Source organism: Zingiber officinale, chromosome 9B (genome assembly GCF_018446385.1).
Source record: "Zingiber officinale cultivar Zhangliang chromosome 9B, Zo_v1.1, whole genome shotgun sequence".
NCBI lineage: Eukaryota > Viridiplantae > Streptophyta > Magnoliopsida > Zingiberales > Zingiberaceae > Zingiber > Zingiber officinale.
Window position 1 is genome coordinate 16630582 of NC_056003.1, and position 21132 is coordinate 16651713.

Here is a 21132-nt window from a genome sequence, read left to right on the forward strand (position 1 = left end):
ATGATTAGCCCATCTTTTCCACTTCTAAATTAGAGGGCTCAAATTTACTGACTGAATCTCTATTAAGATTATGAGAAGAAAATGTTGTAGCATTTTCCATTATCATCTTTAAACGTCAACAACAACAACCTTTAGCGACTCTCTACAACTCTGCGAGTCTTTATTACTGTAAGTTTTTTTTGTCATCTTTGTGTTTTGACTTTCATTGTTCCTTTCCTCTTCTTTATCTGATCGATTCATCCATGGCGTTGAAGAGTATTTCCATCCTCTAGTATACGTCCTTGTCGGATATTAATGGGGGAGACCTAGACCAACTTAGGTTATAGTTCAAAATTTTTGACGACCAACCAATGGTAATCCCGAGTGTCATCAGCCGACCACACCTTCCTCCTACCGAGTTCATTACCACAAATGGGTTGTGCAAAGGAAGGTAGAGCGAGCTCTCAAGATCCTCTTGTCCCACATGGGGTTGGTGCATGTCGTCGAACACCTACTATCTTTATGTTGTGAATGCCATTGAGCACACATTCTTAGAGTTTACTGAACTACACATCGACTCTCACAAGTTGTGCCCCATGCTGGTATCCATCACTTGGATGTTTTAAAAATCATCGCTAAAGCCACCACACCAAAGGTAGTCTCACGGTAGAGGAGAGAAATAGTGTACTTGCCAAAAGGGGAGGTGAGAAAGAGAACCGTATTCTCCATCACATTAGACAGATACTTGTAAGGATTTATTCCTTGGTTGTCCACTATATTGTTCTAGGCGCGCTGGAGACATTTGAGACACGGGCCAACACGGAGGGTGTATCGGTGCTTACCTCAGTAGTTGGGAAAGAATCTAACATGTCATACTAGGCGGAACATCAGTCGGAGTGAAATATTTTCACAATAAATACTGTGTTGCCTTCATAATGAAACAGAACAAAGTTGTCCAGTTTTAGACTATAAGCTCGCACAAAGAACTCTCAACTTTTATCCAACTGCACGTTGAGTTCATCATCTTAATTCTACAGTACCTGGATGTGCCAAAATTGGCCACTTGGTAAATCCAAAGTGCTTGCTAGTGTTTTCAGCGCACTCTTGTCCAACCGTTTGATGAACTTATGAGGAATAACCTGCAAAGAAAGAGATACATGTAACAGAGATGATGCTTATGTTAGAGGCAGGCAACAGAGGATGTGTCATACTTATAAGCATAATTAATTACTCAAGAAATAATATTTTAATGAAATAAGCGTGATTGATAGGGTTCGTATCATTCTCTAAAATGATGCAGCCATGGAATGCAAACAGAATTAAAGGATGGAGATCTTCAAGTAGCAACAGGGAGGAAGAGAGGAAGAATATCGGCTCACCTTCACAAGAATATATAATAAGTAATTGTGTGGAAGATGATAGCAAGTTGTCTCCTGAGGATAGTTAAACCTCAAAAAAATATCCAAGAACACTGTTCTTGTTTGAGACCGTCGATGGGTAAGCTACCGATGAGTGTTTTCCTATGTTGATAAAGTCATCGGATGTCGAAGAAAAGGGGGCAATCATCATCTTTAAACTCCAACAACATCAACCTTTAGTGATCTACAACTCTGCGAGTCTTTATTGTTGTAAGTTTCTTTGTCATCTCTACGTTTTAACCTTCGTTGTTCATTTCATCTTCTTTATTTGATTGACCTTTTCATCCATGGCTTTGGAGAGCATTTTCATCCTCTAATATGCATCCTTGAGGTCAGATATTAATCGGGAGATCTAGACCAAGTTAGGTTATAGTTCAAAATTCCTGCCAACCAGTCAATACTGACCCCAAATGTCATCAATTGACTACACCTTCCTCCTATCAAGTTTGTTACCATGGATGGATTGCGCAAATGGAGGCAAGGTGGAAGCAAGCTCTTGAGATTCTGGGAGGCTACAGTTTTGGTCAACTAGCACACGCATTTTGACTTGCCTTCCAAACTAGCTACTAGTCCTTATCTCATATGCGCATATCACCCTGGTCAACCAACTCTAACATGGCAAGATAGTTGTCGTCAGCTGAGTAAGTGCCCGTGTCCCACACGAGATTGGTGTTGTCGAACACCTACCGTCTGTATGTGGTGAATACCACCAAACACACATTCTCGGAGTTTACTTAACTACACATCGACTCTCACATGTTGTGCCCCATGTTGGTATCCATCACCTAGATATATTAAAAATTATTGCCGAAGCCGCCACACTAGGGGCAGTCTCACAGCAGAGGAGAGAAGCAGTGTACTTACCGGAAGGGGAGTTGAGAAAGAGAACTGTGTTTTCTGTCATATTAGATGAATGTTCATAAGGATTTGCTCCTTAGTTGTCCACTATATTGTTCTAGACGCGCTGGAAATGTTTGAGGCATGGGATGACACAGAGGGTGTATCAGTACCTACCTCGATAGGTGGGAAAGGGCCTGACACGTCGTTCCATGCACAACATTCATCGAAGTGGAATATTTTCATGAAAAATAGTGTTATCTTTGTAATGAAACAGGATAAAGTTGCCCAATTTCAAACTATGAGCTCACACAAAGAACTCCAACCTCTACCAAACTACACGTCGAGTTCATCATCCTAATTCAGTAATACCTGGATGTGCCAAATTGGTCACTTGGTGAAACCAAAGTGGTTGCTGAAGTCTACAAGTTAGGGAAGGAGAAGAAGAGAGTTAGAATGGAAACTGGGGTACCCCAACTCATCTACTCTGATGCCCAAGTCAATGTATAACGGGGGAGAAAGAGAAGATGAATAGTAGATGAAGAACATATATGTCTATGCTCATATTCGTACTTTTGCCCTTGGGAGCGATCTCCTCTTATCGTGTTGTTGGAGAAAAATAATAGCTATTTCTCATTAATTATACGTCGTGTCACAGTAGAAAAATATCATATTGTTATATTTTCACCGTATTAGATAGCCATATGACTCATACCACATGCATGTTATTATAATCATATGCTCCACGTGCTCTGACACCCCACGCGTCATCCCACATGCTGCGTTAATCCAAATGCTGGTATATGCCTATAAGATACAAAATTAGTCGGGCCAAAAGTCTGGCCCACAGTGGGCCGCCCACTAAGAGGGATTGAGTCGAATGACGTGAGTTTGTCAAATCGACAAAGTTAAGTAGTGTGTTGGGTAAACTGAGTGGAGCAGTGTGTCAGGGGAACTGATTTGCCTAAGCGGAATAGTGTGTTAGGGGAGCTGAGTCTCAGAAATTGGGTAGATTGACTGGAGGAATCAAAGAGCGGAGCTAATTGAGCATAGTAATTTGTCGGGGGAGTTAAGCCTTAGGAGTTGGGTGGATTGACTGGAGGAATTGAAGAGTGAAGCTGACTGAGCAGAGCAAGTTGTCAAGGGAGTTGAGTCGCTAGAATCATGCTATCAACTAGAGGAATCAAGTCAAGCTGATTGAGCAGAGAAGGTTGTCGAGGGAGTCGAGCCCTTGGATTCGGGCGAGCTGATCTAACTGAGCATAGCAATGAATTTGAGGAGCTCAACCCCTAGGTTTATCCGAACCGAATAACCTTCCTTCTTTCCTTGGATAGCCCAACTAAGGGTGATCAAATTGACCCGTCTGGACTTAGACCTCCATCTACTATTGAGGCCTCTGATACTTCCTGTATCGCAAACCTCCTCTTAATTCTAATCAAAGGAGGCCTGAGTCTAACCGACTTCACAGTAGTGTGATTTGATCTACCTGTTGACTCTCTCTCTTAGGTTGACGTGGGTAAAGAACCTTACTGATATACAAATACTTGCCTTGGAATCTTCAAGTATGGTGCCATAAGTGTTGTTGATACTTGTGAAAGCATATCGGGATCATAATTGTCTCATTCCATCACCCATCAATGTTGACTCGTTCGAGGTTGCCACTTGATGACGTCATGCCGAGGATATCAACTCGAGTAGATTGTTGAAATTCTGTGGATCTAAGGGTTTGATCTGATGACTTTGATTATTAACTTGCCTTTTTAACTTTTGGATCGGATAGCTGAAATTCATGAGCTGAAGCTTTATTAGGGTTATGAGAGGAGCATGCACCGCATTCTCCACCATCGTCTTCAAACACCAATAGTAACAACCTTCATCGATCCTTTGTAACTCTACGAGTCTTTTTTGTTGTAAGTTTCTTTGTCATCTCTACATTTTAACATTCATTGTTCCTTTTCTCGTTATTATCCGATCTACTTTCGTATTCATGGATCCGGAGAGCATTTCCACCATCTGGTATATGTCCCTAGGATCGGATATTAATGGGATATACCTAGACCAACATAGGTTTTAGTGCAAAATCTCCGTCAACCACCGAAAAGTAATCCTGAGTGCCATTGACCGACCACGCCTTCGTCCTACCGAATTCATTACCTTCTTCAAGGGTCAACAGATAGGCAACCTCTGATTCCTTGTTCCGAGCTTATTTATCGATGTCTCCTGATATTTTCACATTGTTCATTAGCAATTAGCTCCAACCATGTGAAAAGTGCATGGAGAGAAGAATTGGGAACGAAAGTGGAGGATATTTTTCTTCTTGATTTCTTTTTATTCTTGGTCACACCTCCTTATATAAGAGCTTAGGCCCTTAATGAATTAAAGCCATTAACCCCTCTAACTAAAAACGTCCAACGATTACGAATCAATTTGATATTTTTTCTTTTTATATTTAGAGTTTAGTGTTTCTTAACTGAACTATATATAAGATCTTATATTCTTTATTTCTATGAATCCATTTGGTATTATATTAATAATATGATTAATTTTTTCTTTTCTTAATTTCTACAACTACATATCCATTAATGGATATCCATAAGGATATTTAAAATGTAGTTGCTAAGGTTGACTCTCTTGCCATTCAAACCAGGTAGAAAGATAAAAAAAAAGATTGTCTGATTGTTTTCCATAGCTTACTGATCCTCCTACAATTGATTATTTGATTACATGTTATATGGAGGTTAGACGATCTCATACTCGAAGCTATAGTCAATTTGAAGGAACGCTATGGCTCCAACAAGACGACAATTGCTTCTTGGATTCGGGTTTTTGTCTTCGATCGCCTTTGTTTGAAATTAAAGAAGAAATTAACAATTGCAATATTCACACCTATATTATCGATTGATCTGGTTAATTTGTGTAGGATCAATATATTCATACTTTGTTCACTAATTATAACTAACGTACGTTTAGGTGAAGAACAGGTATCGAAGGGCACCAACTTCAGCCAATCCAGAAGTGAAAACTTCCAAATTACTTGTCGAGGAACAACAAAGGGAGTCGAGGGCTGAAATCAAGCCGATGACAGCTCGGGCAGCTGCAGTTGTTGCTGCTCGAACAGTTGCAGAGGCAGAAGCAGCGATGGAAGAAGCTGAAGCAGCCGCAAGGGAGCTAGGCAGAAACTGCTGAAATTAGCTTATGCAGAAGCAACTCGAGCTTTAGTAGACACTTCCATCTGATAATGTACAAATGAGCTAAACATGTTAGAGATGTAAAGCTTTTACTCATTAATTCTGATCTCTTATAGCAACATTTGAAATCTATATATCAATCGGTTTCATTTAAGAAGAAAAGTAGTATTTATTTCTCCTTTTCCAGTTTCAAAAGAAGTGCTGTTGGGGACATATATGAATGATCCTCGGCAATCTAAATATAGGGGATGTAATCATATAGTAGTTCATTGAAAATGCATTAATCTTCATGAGTAATTATTGTTGTAAATGGCCATCGTTTAATTAACTAGATGCATTAATTGGAGTTTTGCATAATGATGCTTGCATGCATGCAAATGGCTACTCACGAAATTCTCGAGTCATTATCAGAGGCACTCCTGCTAGGGTTCCTAATCATGAACTCATGCATGCATTGCATGAAAACCCTTTTAATCATGGTTCCATGCATGCAAACTCAATCAGTTCGAGCTAATTATGAGTTACTCTGATACTGTATCAGTGTTCTCTTAACTGAGGGAAAAATAATTATCTACACTGTTCTAAGGTTAGTGATTTGTTTTAATTAAGATATTAATTAGATTATTTTTTTAATCAAAAGGAAAGAGAGAAAGAGAGAGATGTGGGAAACACGCAAAGTGAGGGCAGAGCACGCGGCCGCCATAGGCCACTTCCTGGGCCCCATGGGCCTCCCTCACTCCTTTTTTTCCTAAAAATCAACAAGTGGCTTCGATTTGGCCCATCAAATTAATTCAAATGGGACCCTCCGAAAATAAAATAAAAACTAATTAACTTATTTTTATTTGTTTGTTTCTTAATTGAGAGTTTCCGGATCACGCAATGGATCTCGGATTTTCTTTTTTACTCCTATTCAAACTTAATAAACTATTTGTTGTTTGAATTGTGTATACAATTTAATTTGTTCATGTACTATTATTGTAGGAGCATACATGACAAATTGTTTTCATGGGAAGATAAAAGGGAGAAAAAGAAAGTGAAAAGAAAAGGTAAAAAAGATGGAAGAGGAAGCATGAGAAAAGTGAGATGAGGAGTGATGATGCGAAATAGGAGACAGGCAGACACCATATGCACATTGACTCTCACACTCCTCATCATCACACATTAATTGTTTCTCCTTGTATATTTATTTCTCCCTGAATTAATAAAATAAAATAATAGATAAAAAATGAAATTATAGTCGTTAACTAATGAATCAAAGTGGATATGATCAAGTGGCAAAAAGGTGATTCGCTCGCCTCCAACGTCCCCGTCAATCCGTCCTTAGGTCAACACGGAAGAGGTAAATCACAGATAACTACTAGCCATTAGTGCAAATGGCCAAGACATGAGAGAGATCATGCTCAATCACGAAAGTGGATATGATCAAGAACATTGAATTGATGGACCGTCAGTTACTAATCACCACGGTGTAAATTAAATGACTGATGTCAATTTAAAAAAAAATGGCGATGGATGTCAACCTTTGGAAAAACAGAAAGTTGGTTGCTTTTTCATCTCCAAATTCAGCCTTTTTATTTCTCCTCTTCTCCCATGTTTCTCTTTTCTTTCTTTTGTGGAGTGAGATAGGGAAAAGGCGATGGCAGGCTTGGGAGTGAAGGGAGAGGCTTTGTTTTATGTTTGTGGTGTGGCCAACATTCCTTTTTCTATTGCCAATAACATTTCGATAAATAGATAAATAAAATTTAAGTCTTTTATTTCATTTTTGTGTGAAGAAATCAATCTTGTTAATAGTAATAACAGTAATAAAAAAGAGTTTATGTTTAACTTAGGGATTAGTTATCGAATTGATGCTTTTAATTTGACCTTAAAAATCAAATTACCCATGGAAATATTTTTTTTAAAAATGTATACTTAGAAGGAGAGGAAAAAGAGGGGAAAGGGATGGTTAAGTGTTGGGTGTCCCTCCTCGCTCCTCATGCCACAAAAGTAGCTTTAGGAACCCTAGGTTTTGGCTTAGGGTTTAATATGTTTGGACACTACTCCAACTGGCTCAAACTTAATGCATGCATACTTTAGAAGGTGTCCTTGCATATAGTGTGGGCCCCTTAGCATTCTTCTCTTGGACTACAAGGCATGCAAAGTTTTTTTTTTTTTTTTAATTTTTTAAGTTACACTTCTACGGTTGAGGGTTAGTCGAAGCATTTTTAAGGTAAGTGATTAAATAAATATTTCTCCCAATAAAATTTATGGAAAGACTTTTGGACTAGGCCGTAAATTAACTAAACTTTTATAAACAAATTTAATAAGAATTTATTTATATTCATTTAATATATACAATTTCAATTTAATAAGTAAATTTAAACAACTCGTTAAACTAAATAAATAAGTTTGAATTTGAGCATGTTCATGAATGATAATCATCAATAAAACTCTTATTAATATATTAAATAAATAAAAAAAATCAAAACGAATAAACATAACTAAGCTCAATAATCAACTGAATAAATTTAAAATGTATTAGTTCAAACAATTAAATAAATTTAATTAAATTGAGAGTTTAATAATATTTAAATGAATCAAACTCAAGTCAAATTTTAACAAAGACCAACTTCATTAAAAAAAAATAAAGTCAAGTTTGGATAATTATTTCAACGGCTTAATTAATTTTATATTTACTTAGCTTAACTGGACTCAATTATAACTCTAATTGCCACAATGAAGTGAATCACGTTAGGTCTTACTTGTTCTTGATCGAATTCAACTTTATATATGCCTACACGGTGGTATGAAGTTTACTTATAAACTTTGTTAGGCTATTGTTGATCCTTTACCGTCTTAGCATAATAAATATAATAATATAAATTATATATTTTGTTTTTATAAGGATTAATAAAACATAATACATCAAATTCACAATAGTAATGTATTTAATTAATTATGGGAGCATGACATATGCTATGGAAAGCTATATTTCTTTAGTGTAAAATAAGGAAAAAAAATCTAATAACATTTATTTTAAAAGGGGGTTCCATGATGCTTTGTTCCCTAATCTAGGGCCCAACTATTCCACTAATTAATTTTGTTCTTTATAATTAACTTATCCTAAGACCCTTCCACTAATCTTCTTATTCCTAATCTTTTTATCCAATTCTTAAACAATGCATCATCTATAATTTATTCACATTTTTTTCTTTAATTTTTTTACCACAATAAATTTAACATTGATGAACTATTGGTTGGATGAAAAATAATCAGCAACGCTATATAATTTGAGTTGAAAACAAATAAAACACACATATATGTTTACATTAAAATGATTATGATTTTCACCTCAAACAAATAAAAATCAAATTTTCAAATAGTATTAAATATTTGAATAAATTGAAATTGGTCATTAAACATAATTGAGTAATATAATTTTAAAAATAAAGGAGGTCCTTTTTGATTTTTTGGCCGACATCAAATCCACCGTGCTTGACCGGCGCCGACGCCGCGTTGACCGATAGTCAAAATTAGCATGAACACAGTAAAAGCCTCTACCTTCCTGTTCCAATCACTCAACACTGCCAAAATATAAAAAATAAACTACGCAATTAAATCAATCAGATAATTGCTGAAACTATGAATCAGTAAATGACTATGCGCTTTGGGGGAAGAGAGAGAAGAAGTAGAGTAGAGAAGGGGAGAGTAGAGTAGAGAGACAAATCAAATCAAAGGGGGCAAAAGATCCTGCAGCATCTGTTTGCAGAGATTCTGGTAAATTTTGGTAATTATGTTGCCAACCCGGATTTAATTACTGATTGTATTTTATTTACTTGTCTTTTCCAATAATGGTGCATTTATTTCAACATCCCGCAAATTTGTCCATTTCTAGTTGTTTTTTTTATGCAATTGCTATTGAAGTTGATTAAATTTTGAGCAAAAAGCAATTTTTCAATATAAAAGAATGGAAAAAAAAAACAGGCAAAAGTGATGGAGTGTGTTATAGCCATGGCGACATGCAGGATGTTATGATGAGCCATGTAAATGTGATCGCTTATCCAGCGAAAGGGAAGCAGACAAATCGATCCCTCCGTTTGCTATCTTTCCCTTCGTTTGATTTGATATGTGAAGCATTGAAGGCAGCGAAAGCACTTTATCAATTCTTCACATTGTTCTCTCTCTATCTCTCTTTTGCTGAGACAGCTGCAGTCGCAACGGCAGCAGCAGAGCAGGCCAAGCCAAGCGCAGCGACAGCACAAACGAGCAGGAGCAGGGCCAGATCCATAAACAATTCCTCCAAAGAATAGAAAACCTCCCTCCCACTTTGTTTGTTAAATTAATGCAAGGGGGGAAGAGCACATCAAAGGCCACACCGCTGCTCGCCCCTCACTTTAAAGCCCCCGCAGCGCACACAGCACCGAAACCGAAGCCACCACAGCTTCGTTGCGAATAAAAGGCCCCAAGCCAGCATTTTTCTCGTAGCAAGACTCTCCTCCTTTTTGCCTCCTTGTTCTTTTCCTATCCATGGCAATGGTTGTCTCCGAGGAGCAGAGGACGATGGGGCTCGCCGCGGCAGTGGCCGCGGTTGCCTCGGCCTGAGGGGCGGTGATGCTTCTGCTGCTGCTGCCGAGGACCCGCAGGAAGGGGGCAGCGAGTGTGGTGGGCGGGGAAAGGTTGGATTTTTAGCCTTTTTTTCCTTCTTTCCGGAGGCGGAGTGATGGCGATGGTAGTAGTGAGTGGGAAGGAGGTGGGGAAAGCGCAGCAACATGCGGCAGCGCTGGAGGCGGGGAAATACGTGAGGTACACGCCGGAGCAGGTGGAGGCGCTCGAGAGGGTCTACAGCGAGTGCCCCAAACCGAGCTCGCTGAGGCGACAACAGCTCATACGAGAGTGCCCGATCCTCTCCAACATCGAGCCCAAGCAGATCAAAGTCTGGTTTCAGAATCGGAGGTAATTGATCGGCGGAAGACTAAATCTTGCCCTTTTAATTTGTTCATTGGAAAAAACCACATCTTGTTCGATTTTTCTGTTGTTGCACAAGGATGGCCTTCTCCGTTGGTTCGTAAATTTTCATTTCTACATGGGCTCTCCCATCTAGTTGAACTGGAGTCGATCTTTTCTTTTTGTGAAAGCGACGAGCGATTTTCTAACCAATAAATCTGTTGCATCAGGTTATGAAAATTACGACTGAAAAGCATTGAAGACTTGGAAACTAGAATCTATTCGGTTTAGTTTGTAGTGTAAATTTAACAACCAAAAGCAATCCGTTTTTACTGTACCTTTCTGGTGGAATCACCTTGAATCGTTTACTATGAGAGGGGCCATATTGGAGCTATTGCATTTATTGTTCTCTGCAAGATGTCCTGATCAAGTGCTTTTCTGGAAAGATTTTGTCGTTCATTTGATTTTGGTTGCTGCATCAGAGATGTTTGCCTATTTTGCGTGATTTTGTTGCTGCCTGTTGATCATTGCTTGGCTTAATCTAGCTTGCTGTTTCTGAATCTGAGTTTACTTTCTCCTCATTCTCACTAGATTTTGAGGATGTGTCAATCCATTTGGTGAGCAGTGTTGCTTTCACTAAATGATTTAATATGATGATCTTGGAGAACATTACGTTTTGATAATACAGAACTAACTTGTATTTGTTCATAAGCTCATTTTTGCCATTGTTTAACTAGATTTTCAGTTGTAAGATTTCTGTTTTGATTGGCAAGTTTTGGTTTGTCTGATACTCTGATAAGATAATCAATCCTCTTGTGCAATAAATAGATCATGCTATACCAATGCCTACTCAGCTTTGCAGTAAATGAGGTTACTTTATGTTTGAATGCTGAATTCCATTAATGAACGAAGTATAAAACAAATTATTACATTACCTTCGTTTGCAGATGCAGGGAGAAACAAAGAAAGGAAGCTTCTCGGCTCCAAACAGTGAACCGCAAGCTCAGTGCTATGAACAAATTGTTGATGGAGGAAAATGACCGGCTGCAGAAGCAGGTTTCTCAGCTTGTGTATGATAATGGCTACATGCGCCAGCAAATACATACTGTAAGTATGTATGCAGCCAATCAATATATGTACTTTGTTACTTTGGTAGGGCAAAATCTGACAATTTAATCGCGTAAACATTTTATTGAGCTTGAAATGTTTGTTATGTGTATATGAATCTCTCTCTTTGCTTTTTGATTGGTACATGAGTTTATCCTGCTTTTGATTTTGAAAATTCAGACATCTGGAGCGACCACTGACAACAGTTGTGAGTCTGTAGTTGCTAGCGGTCAGCACCATCAACAAAACCCAATGCCTCGGCATCCACCAAGAGATGCAAACAACCCTGCAGGGTAATTGAATTTTCTGGTTTATCGATGGCGGCTCTTAACTCAGTGCCTTCTGTAGTGTCTAACTGATCCATTCTTTTCTCGACATTTTAGTCTTCTTGCTATTGCTGAGGAGACATTGACAGAGTTCCTGTCAAAGGCTACTGGAACTGCTGTCGATTGGGTTCAGATGGTTGGGATGAAGGTGAAGTGGAACCAGACATTCACTCTTGTTTCGTTGAATTTGTTTCAATTGTGATCAGTCAAAATTTGTATCGTAAACTGATTTCATTTTATTCTTCATAGCCTGGTCCGGATTCCATTGGAATCATTGCTGTTTCCCACAATTGCAGTGGAGTAGCAGCTAGAGCTTGTGGCCTTGTGAGTTTAGAACCCACAAAGGTGAGCTATTGTCCATGAGATTCACATTTTGCTGTGCTGATACAAATTTTCCTTCTTATGCAAATAATTGTTGCGGGTGTTCCTAGGTTGCAGAGATCCTTAAAGATTGTCCATCTTGGTATTGTGATTGCCGTTGCCTCGATGTGCTTACTGTAATTCCCACCGGAAATGGTGGGAATATTGAACTTGTCTATATGCAGGTCTGATCATGTTCAGAATTTTTGTTTTATCTTTGCCCTCCTTTCTTTAAATTGACTTTCGTTCGAATCTCCTGTGATCAGACATATGCACCTACCACACTGGCAGTTGCCCGAGATTTTTGGACACTGAGGTATACGACAGCTCTGGAAGATGGAAGTCTTGTGGTATGGGTTTTTTTTGTCACATTTTGGTACTCCAATTTGATATTTTCTAACAAGTTATCATGGACAAGTTGACAAGATACTTGTATTTTTTTTCTAGATTTGTGAGAGGTCTTTGACGCCTACGAATGGTGGTCCTCCTGGTCCATCTGTTCCAAATTTTGTAAGAGCTGAAAGGCTTCCCAGTGGCTATCTAATTCGGCCGTGTGATGGTGGTGGTTCCATGATTCACATAGTGGATCATGTTGATTTAGATGTGAGTTTAAGTTCATTCTAGTCTGAATGATCATTGCTATAACATATTCACAACATCTTTGTTATCTAGGCGTGGAGTGTCCCTGAGGTTCTTAGACCCTTGTATGAATCACCAAAAATTTTGGCACAGAAAGTGACTATTGCTGTAAGAAGTTTCTCCTCCTTTGCTTATTTGTTACTTATTCTCATTTTTGTCATTAAGCACGCCGGTAAATTTTCAGGCACTTCGCTACCTCAGACAAATTGCTCATGAGAGTAGTGGTGAAGTTCCATTCAGTGTGGGACGGCAACCTGCTATCATGAGGACCTTCAGTCAGAGGTTGAGCAGGTATTTAAAAAGATCATGTTTGTGTGCTAACTGTTTGTGTTGAACACTTGCTGATTCTTTGGCTTATAACAGAGGTTTTAATGATGCTGTGAATGGGTTTGCTGATGATGGTTGGACGATACTTGGTAGCGATGGAATCGAGGATGTTACAATTGCAATAAATTCTTCTCCTAATAAATTACTAGGAAGTCATGTTAATTCTTCGACAATGTTTTCAGCCCTTGGAGGTGGCATTCTTTGTGCAAAGGCATCCATGTTGCTACAGGTGTAGTTGTTGCTCTATGTCCATTTCACATTTTTTTCTATGTCGAGTTCTTTGGTTTTTTGCTTTCTTGTTTGGTTAAGTGACTCCAAACTAACGTGCACATTTGAATATGTAGAATGTTCCTCCTGCTATGTTGGTTCGCTTCTTGAGGGAGCATCGTTCGGAATGGGCTGATTGTAGTGTCGATGCATATTCTGCTGCTTCTTTGAGAGCTTGCCCATTTGCCATCCCTGGTGTTAGACCAAGTGGTGGATTCTTAGGTAGTCAAGTCATACTTCCTCTTGCTCACACAGCAGAACACGAGGAGGTAATTAACAATAAATGTTAAGGTCCATATCTGGTGTTTGTCTTCATAGCTTTGTAATTGTTTTGATTCAGTTCTTAGAGGTGATTCGGCTCGAAGGACATGGTTTCAATCAGGATGATATAATTTTGCCGAGGGATTTATACTTGCTCCAGGTTTGTGCATTACAAGTATCTTAAAATTAATCCATAAGTGCACGCAAGCAGTACCTTTTGATTTGAAATTCTTGTCTGGATCTATTATGGCAGCTTTGCAGTGGAATTGATGAAAATGCTTCTGGTGCTTGTGCTCAGCTTGTTTTTGCACCTATTGATGAATCTTTCGACGATGATCTTCCATTACTACCTTCAGGTTTTCGTGTCATACCGCTGGATCTTAAATCAGTTGGGTATCTTTGACTGCCCTATCTTGCATAATTTATGAGCACAGTTCCTTGTTATCTCAAATTATGAATGAACTCTTCTTTGAATGTAATGAATACTAAATGCAATTAGTTATCCAACTGTTATATTGAGTGTCTTAAGAATGATGTTGTAGGATTCTCCTTCAACTATACGAACTCTCGATTTGGCATCCACACTCGAGACTGGATCCAGTGGAACTGCTCGCTCTGTTACTGATTCTAGCTCCAGCGCGCACAACCTGCGGTCTGTTCTTACGATAGCTTTCCAGTTCACTTATGATAATCATCTGCGAGATAATGTGGCAATGATGGCGAGGCAATATGTCCGAAGTGTGGTCACCTCAGTGCAAAGAGTTGCTATGGCAATTTCACCTTCTCGTCCCGGTTGTCAGCTTGCAGGCAAGGATCCGCCCGGTTCTCCCGAAGCTCACACTCTTGCACGATGGGTTAGCACAAGCTACAGGTACTTGCCCCTAATCTTAAGTTTGTGAAGCCACATCTTTGATCAAGTTAGAGCTTTGAACAAAAAGAACCTTGATGATTACTGACTTCGGTTTGAAATAACATCCAATGACCATGCTTTACGAATTTATCGCTTGTTGTTCCTGATGCAAAGTGTCTTTCGATCTGTAGGGTTCAGTCCGGTGTTGAACTTTTCCGAGTAGAATCACAAGCTACTGATGCTTTGGTAAAATTGCTGTGGCACCACTCTGATGCAATCATGTGTTGTTCTTTGAAGGCAAGTGCTATCAATAAGCTTTTTGTGGGTTTTCATCTGTTTGATTGATTCCTCGTCTACTTATGTAAACCATAGGCAATCAACTAATCCGAAGAGAATGACTGCCATTTGCAGGCTTTGCCGGTCTTCACTTTTTCGAATCAAGCTGGGTTGGATATGCTGGAGACCACCTTGATAGCTCTGCAGGACATCACACTGGAAAGGATTCTCGATGACAATGGCCGGAAGGCGCTTTGCTCAGAGTTCCCCAAGATCATGCAGCAGGTATGCACAACTAAGTCAGAAGCCTTACTTTCTTCGAGTGGCGCCTTTAAAAACAATGCATCTTCATGAAAATTGTAGGGTTTTGCTTGCCTTCCTCCTGGTATCTGCTTGTCGAGCATGGGGAGGCCAGTATCATACGAGCAAGCCGTGGCATGGAAAGTCCTGAACGACGATGACATGCCTCACTGTCTCGCCTTCATGTTCCTCAATTGGACGTTTGTTTGATGGGAACTCATCAATCAGGCTTAGTAATCTTAAGTTATCTAGCTCTTGTAATGGATGAAACGCTGAAAAGTCATCCCTTTTGCTTAAGTTATTTGTGTTGAACTTCTAAACTCTTATCTGAAGACAAGCATATCTACCTATTTAGTGGAAACCTGACAATGCTATTTTATGTAACTTATCTTTAGTGCCTTTTTGCTTCAAGCCTTGATTTCGATTAGCTGAAAACAATTTCTCTGCTGATGTGTTGTTTGAGGTTTGCAGGATATTATTATAACTAGAGGCCAACCAAAGTACAAACGGTAGGGTTTACATACCTATATGAACAGGGCACTGCACCATGCAATGCAATACTGTTATTGAACTTTCATGATACTACTGTTGATGTGACTGAAGATGAACCACAAGTACATCATACTGTAGCACACTATTGACTACACTGTTTGTAAATTAAGGAAAAAATATATCTTTTTTTTTATTGAAAAATCTTTTCAAATTTGAACATATGGATATTAATAAGTGCATAGTGTCGATGAAGAGAAGGTCGGACAAATCAAACGGTTAGGTACGTCCCATCGCGCGATGCTGCAAAAGCTGAAGGCGGCAGCGATGAGGCTACGGTGAATCCTGTGATTGGACGGCCAGATGGTACGGCGTTTCCATGGTCCATCCATCTGCGTCGGCCGTCGTAATGCAGTGTGGTTGTGGAGAGGGAAAGAGAGAGGAGAGACAGAGACGGGACGGGAGTCCTGCGGCAGGTGGTGTTTGGCCGGGAATCCCGCGGCGGATCGCGGCCTGTCGCGTCTCTGTTCGCCGGCTGGACCACAGCCTCCTCACCCTCCTCCCTTCACCGCCCTCCACCTCTTCCGCTGCCGGCCGCAAAAGCTACGCTGCGGCCGTGTCAGGGAGCAGGGCAGGCACGCGCGTGATCCATTTTATGGCTTGTGAAAATGCCGTCCCACTGCTGACATGAATGTGCATGTGCATGTATATGTATGTGGGTCATCCCTCCATGTCTGCCTCATGTTTCATGCATGTCATAATGATCCCTCGATGTGGTGTCCTATTAAGTAAAACATCTTTGCCTGTCTTATGGATTAACAGAGTTGAATCATAAAAGGATTTTACTGTTGACTTGACATGATGTTATGTGAGTGATCTTAAACGTAACATGAGATCGATAGTTAAAATCACGTGACAATTAAAGTTAATATGAGGTAAAGTTAATATGGGATGGTGATCGTAGTTAAATTATATGTGGCTTGAACAAGTTATTCTTAACGGAGCTCAGCTTTCTATTCTTCATTATCAGTGCTCTTAGCATACGATCGATTGACTCAAAATATCAGTTAGACTACTTTTAACATATGACAGGTTGACTCAAAGTGTCGGTCGAACAATTCTTAGCATATGATCAATCGATCCAAAGTGTCGATTGGACAACTCTCAGTACATGATCGATCTGATCCAGCATCGGTCGGGCATTTAGAGCATATAGCCGATCGGCTCAAAGTGTCAGTCGGACAATTTTAGAATATGATCGATCGACCCAAAATGTCGGTCGAACAACTCTCAGTATACAGTCGGTCTAATCCAACATCAATTGAGCATTCAAAGCTCAGTTCCTTGCTCCTCAAAGGCTCAGAGCCCAGTTCCTTACTCTTCAAGGGCAAGATATCCAACATATGGTCGGTCGGCCCGGAGTACCAGTCGGACCTCCTATGACTATGCCTCACACCCTTCAAGGGCAAGACCTCTATAATATGGCCGATCGGCACAAAGTGTCGGTCGGACCTATGAGGCTAAGCTCCTCATTTCTCATGTGCAAGTCTCCCGTCATTTAGTTGGTCGGTTATACAACTGGTCGAATTGCCTCTAGGGGATAATATTGTTAGAGAATCACGACAACCTATCAGAGAATAAAAACTACTTGTCATGAAATATTCTGCTACCATAACATATGTATGCAATGGAGCCTTCCTCTAGGATGGTTGTACATCTTCTGTTACATAACATTACTCAACATATTCTAAGCCATCCCATTCTCTTCTGAGTCCTCATCAGAAAGCCCGCAAAGAACTTCAATGACCTGTTGGGGAAGACGGTTAAATACATTAATATAGAAGAAGTTCAGGTTGCCCGGAGGAAGAAGGTGACTGTCCTAGTTCTGACAAACCAAGCAGATTGAAAACCACGATTACCACAAGTATGTCCTTAAGATCCCTGACCGAGTCTTCTGCCAATCCAAGAAGTGAGAGTGGTACAATGTATTGTGACGGTTCGGACCTCTTTTGCCGAACCTCCCCGGTGAGTGCCTTGATATTGCACTTATCATCAATTACATCATCATGCTACCAGTGAATGCCACCAGTTTGCCAAGTGACTCCTGTTGGGATATGCCCTATATGGTGTGTGCGCTAAAAACATGTTTTGTAAATATGCACAGCGAAAGATTTAACGATAAATAAACTAATTTATTACATCACATATACCACACACAAGCAAAATACAATCACGTAGATAAGATCATAAAATAAAATGAAATCGAATAATAATTATTCTAGGTATACCTTACGGATGACTTATAACGAGAAGGGCATCATCTTTTGTGACGTTATCGAATCTCGCCTCTATTCTTATCCACAAGTTCTTCAAGACAACTCCAAGGGTGCGTTTAGTTCAGGGTTATTCTTGATAACCTTGGTTATCCATCCAAGGTTATCAACAAAAACCTTGTTTGGTTTAGGTATTCGATGATTCCCAAGTAATGTTCCATGCCCGACACGTCAGCAAAAGGATCATGCAGCTCGGAATCGGAAAACCTCAGAAAACTAAGGTTTTTGTTGATTCCATGGTTAACGAATTTTTTTTACCAAAAATACCCTCCGATAAGAAAAAACATGAAAAAAAGAGAAAAAATGTAAAAAAATATTAAAAAATGTAAAAAAATAAAAAAATGTTTTAAAAAATTTAAAAATTTATTTTTTTAAAAAATTAAATAATTTAAAAAATAAAAATTTTAAAAATTAAAAATAAAAATTTTAAAAATGTTAAAAAATTTTAAAATTTTTTTTTAAACAAAAAATTATAAAAATTTAAAAAAATTAAAAATATATATAAAAATTTTAAAATTAAAAATAAAATTAAAAATAAAATAAATAAATAAAAATTAAAATTTAAAAAATGTAAAAAAAAATAAATATAAATAATATAAAAATATTAAAAAATAAAAAAACACATAAAAAAGTAAAAAAATATATAGGAAAAAGAAAAGTAAAAAAACATTAAAAAAATAAATAAATAAATTAATAATAATAATAATAAATAATAATAATAATAATATTATGTATAGTTGGTTTTGTAACTGAGGGTAATACGGTAAAATATTAAACTAGGGTATTCATTAAAACCTTCAAACAAACAAGTTTTTGTTGCATTACCTAAGTTGAACCAAACAACATTTGGTTATGTTTTATTCCCTATAACCTTGGTTATGTGATTCCCTGGTAATCACATAACCAAGGTTATACATGATGACTTGAACCAAACGCACCCCAAGAGAACAAGCTTCACCTTCAGAAGGTACTAGCCACGAGGGAAGGAGAATGATCAAGAAGAGGAAGAGGAAGCAAAAGGAAGATCTTCTTCCTTTGAGTGGCTCACGACAATAAGAGGAGACCCTCTTGTTGTGGTCGGCGGCAAGAGAAAGGTAAAGGGAGAGAAAGGTATTGGGTTTAGGTTTTCAAAACCTAATCAAGCCAATAATAAATTGTGTATTAATTCTCTCTTAACCATATCAATATATAGTCCTCTTTAATGAGTTGGATTAGAAAGTCTAAATCTAATTCAATATGTCTTAATTAAAAATTAGTACATTAACCCCTTGGTTTGGTTCACAACTAAATCAAGTTAGTTCATGGCTAAATCAAATTGGGTCCAACTCTTTATAAAAGCTGTAGCCCATTCGTGCTTTCGTTTGACAAATATTTTCATATTTGTCTTATGTATGGTCTAACTAAATATTTATCTCTTGTTCTGAAAATCCTATTCTCTAACTTATTTTACGTCTTTTAGAGACTCGTAGTACGTGTGACCCAATAGGTTCCTTGTTTATCTTGGTCGCCCATAATTAATTACTTAATTATGGAGCGATTATGAGTGACACCTAGTAGTACATCATGATCCCCAATTAATCAAAAAATCACAGTTGATCTCAGAACTAATTCTAAACCCTTTAGCAGCTACAGTGAGTCATGTCTCGTTCCTTTCTCTCGTCTTATACCCACTTAGTTCAGGACATAGTTTATGTGTCTTCCCCCACTAGGCTGACTACGTCACACCTAACCCAAGTAATACTTCCTCACTCTGCAGATTAAAATTGCTCGTACATGTGTACAAGAGTATCATACTCTTAACATGTGATGTTTTGACCAAAGATTTTGAGTAATAATCTTAACGACTGGTCATATGATATATGTCTTCTCGTAAGGAGCGATGAATCTTCTGTGGACTATCCAAACACTTTTGGACACTTCAACTTATATCCAATCATCTCGGATCTACACCTCCAAGAGATATTTGCTTAAGTTGTCAAAGTATAAGTCTCCATAACCAAGATGACTTGTATACCTCAAGTTGAAGGAAACTTATACTCAATCTGTAATAAAAAATTCACAGACATATCCATATATATAGAGAACCATAAGAAGTCTTACAGCAAGTCACTATAATGAACTAGTTACCATAACTAGCGTCCACATTTAACTTTCGACATCCTAATGTCTCCAGTTAGTGAGAAACAGTTGCTTGGCCGAACTAGGGAGTATAACCGTGCTTGTCTTACAAAATTGTTTATGTCCTAATGCACCAATTCGACGACTAGGGAAATTCTAATACCTGCATAATTATACATGTAGAGATAATCATAAGTTGTGACTCAATCATAAATCCCCTCATACTATGAATTGTATTTGCGGGCATTCAGTAAATGAATTTAAGACTATTCAAACATATAATATACACTCAAATCGTGAATTTATATTTATCAAATAAATAATAAAACTATAAGGCGATTGTCTTAGGACATTCCTCAAAATCTAACAGCTCCGTTAAATGACGGAGTCAGGAGAAGTGAATAAAGGATCATCCCCGCTCTTCTCTGAAGGATCTCCTTCAAGAGCATCTCCAAGTTAACCAAAAGCAAATCCAATTGGCATCTCTGAGTAAAATTCAACTGACTAAAATCAAAAGGGACAACGTCCAACTAGCGGGGCAAGTCCACTCGGTAAAAGCCAAAAATGAACATCCAATCGGAAATCCCAAGGGACCGAAATTTCAATCCAACTGGCAGCTCAGCTGTACTAAGCGGCTCATTCGTCTTAATTTAATAGTTTGAGATTATTCTCTCAAGCCAGCTCGACAGATAAGTCTAAAAATTTAAATTTTATATTTTAGAATTCAAGATATATCCCTATTTTTAGCAAAGTAGAATCTTCAAGCTCCAAGTCATTCAGGTCATACACCATACCTCTAAGCTACAAGGTATTCGGGTCATACACCGTGCCTCTATTCTTCAGAGTATTCAGGTCATACACCGTACCTCCAGTATTCAAGGTATTTAGATCATATATCGTGCCTCCAGTCTCCAAGGCATTCGGGTCATACATCATGCCTCCAAGCTCTAGAGCATTCAAGTTATACACTGTGATTCCAAGCTCCAAGATATTCAGGTCATACATCGTGCCTCCAATCTTCAAGGTATTCGGGTCATACACCGTACCTTCAGTCTCCAAAACATTCAGGTCATACACCATGTCTCCAAACTCCAAGGCATTAGGGTCATATACCGTGCCTATTGGATTATGCCT

The 21132-nt window shown here is 38.5% G+C and overlaps 1 protein-coding gene across 2 annotated transcripts; it reads left to right on the top strand.

Moving 5' to 3' along the window:
- The first annotated feature begins 9065 nt into the window (after positions 1-9065).
- Positions 9066-15442, top strand: LOC122023957 (homeobox-leucine zipper protein HOX32-like). Of its 2 annotated transcripts, none has more exons than XM_042582409.1 (18): positions 9066-9178; positions 11293-11452; positions 11633-11745; positions 11836-11926; positions 12028-12123; positions 12210-12323; positions 12405-12488; positions 12586-12741; positions 12811-12885; positions 12962-13068; positions 13141-13333; positions 13449-13640; positions 13712-13792; positions 13886-14020; positions 14175-14503; positions 14674-14779; positions 14894-15043; positions 15122-15442. In XM_042582409.1, exons 2-18 carry the CDS (start codon positions 11357-11359, stop codon positions 15266-15268), a joined length of 2265 nt encoding a protein of 754 aa, XP_042438343.1. In that variant the 5' UTR covers positions 9066-9178; positions 11293-11356; the 3' UTR covers positions 15269-15442. The 2 variants fall into 2 exon arrangements, with proteins under 2 accessions (XP_042438343.1, XP_042438342.1); XM_042582408.1 differs by lacking the exon at positions 9066-9178 and adding an exon at positions 9419-10354.
- The last annotated feature ends 5690 nt before the right edge of the window (positions 15443-21132 follow it).

Coding starts and splice junctions, on each gene's coding strand:
- LOC122023957 (XM_042582408.1), top strand. CDS start 10,122: ATGGCGATGGTAGTAGTGAGTGGGAAGGAGGTGGGGAAAGCGCAGCAA. Junction 11,746..11,835: donor GATGCAAACAACCCTGCAGG/GTAATTGAATTT, acceptor TCGACATTTTAG/TCTTCTTGCTATTGCTGAGG. Junction 14,504..14,673: donor TGGGTTAGCACAAGCTACAG/GTACTTGCCCCT, acceptor TTCGATCTGTAG/GGTTCAGTCCGGTGTTGAAC.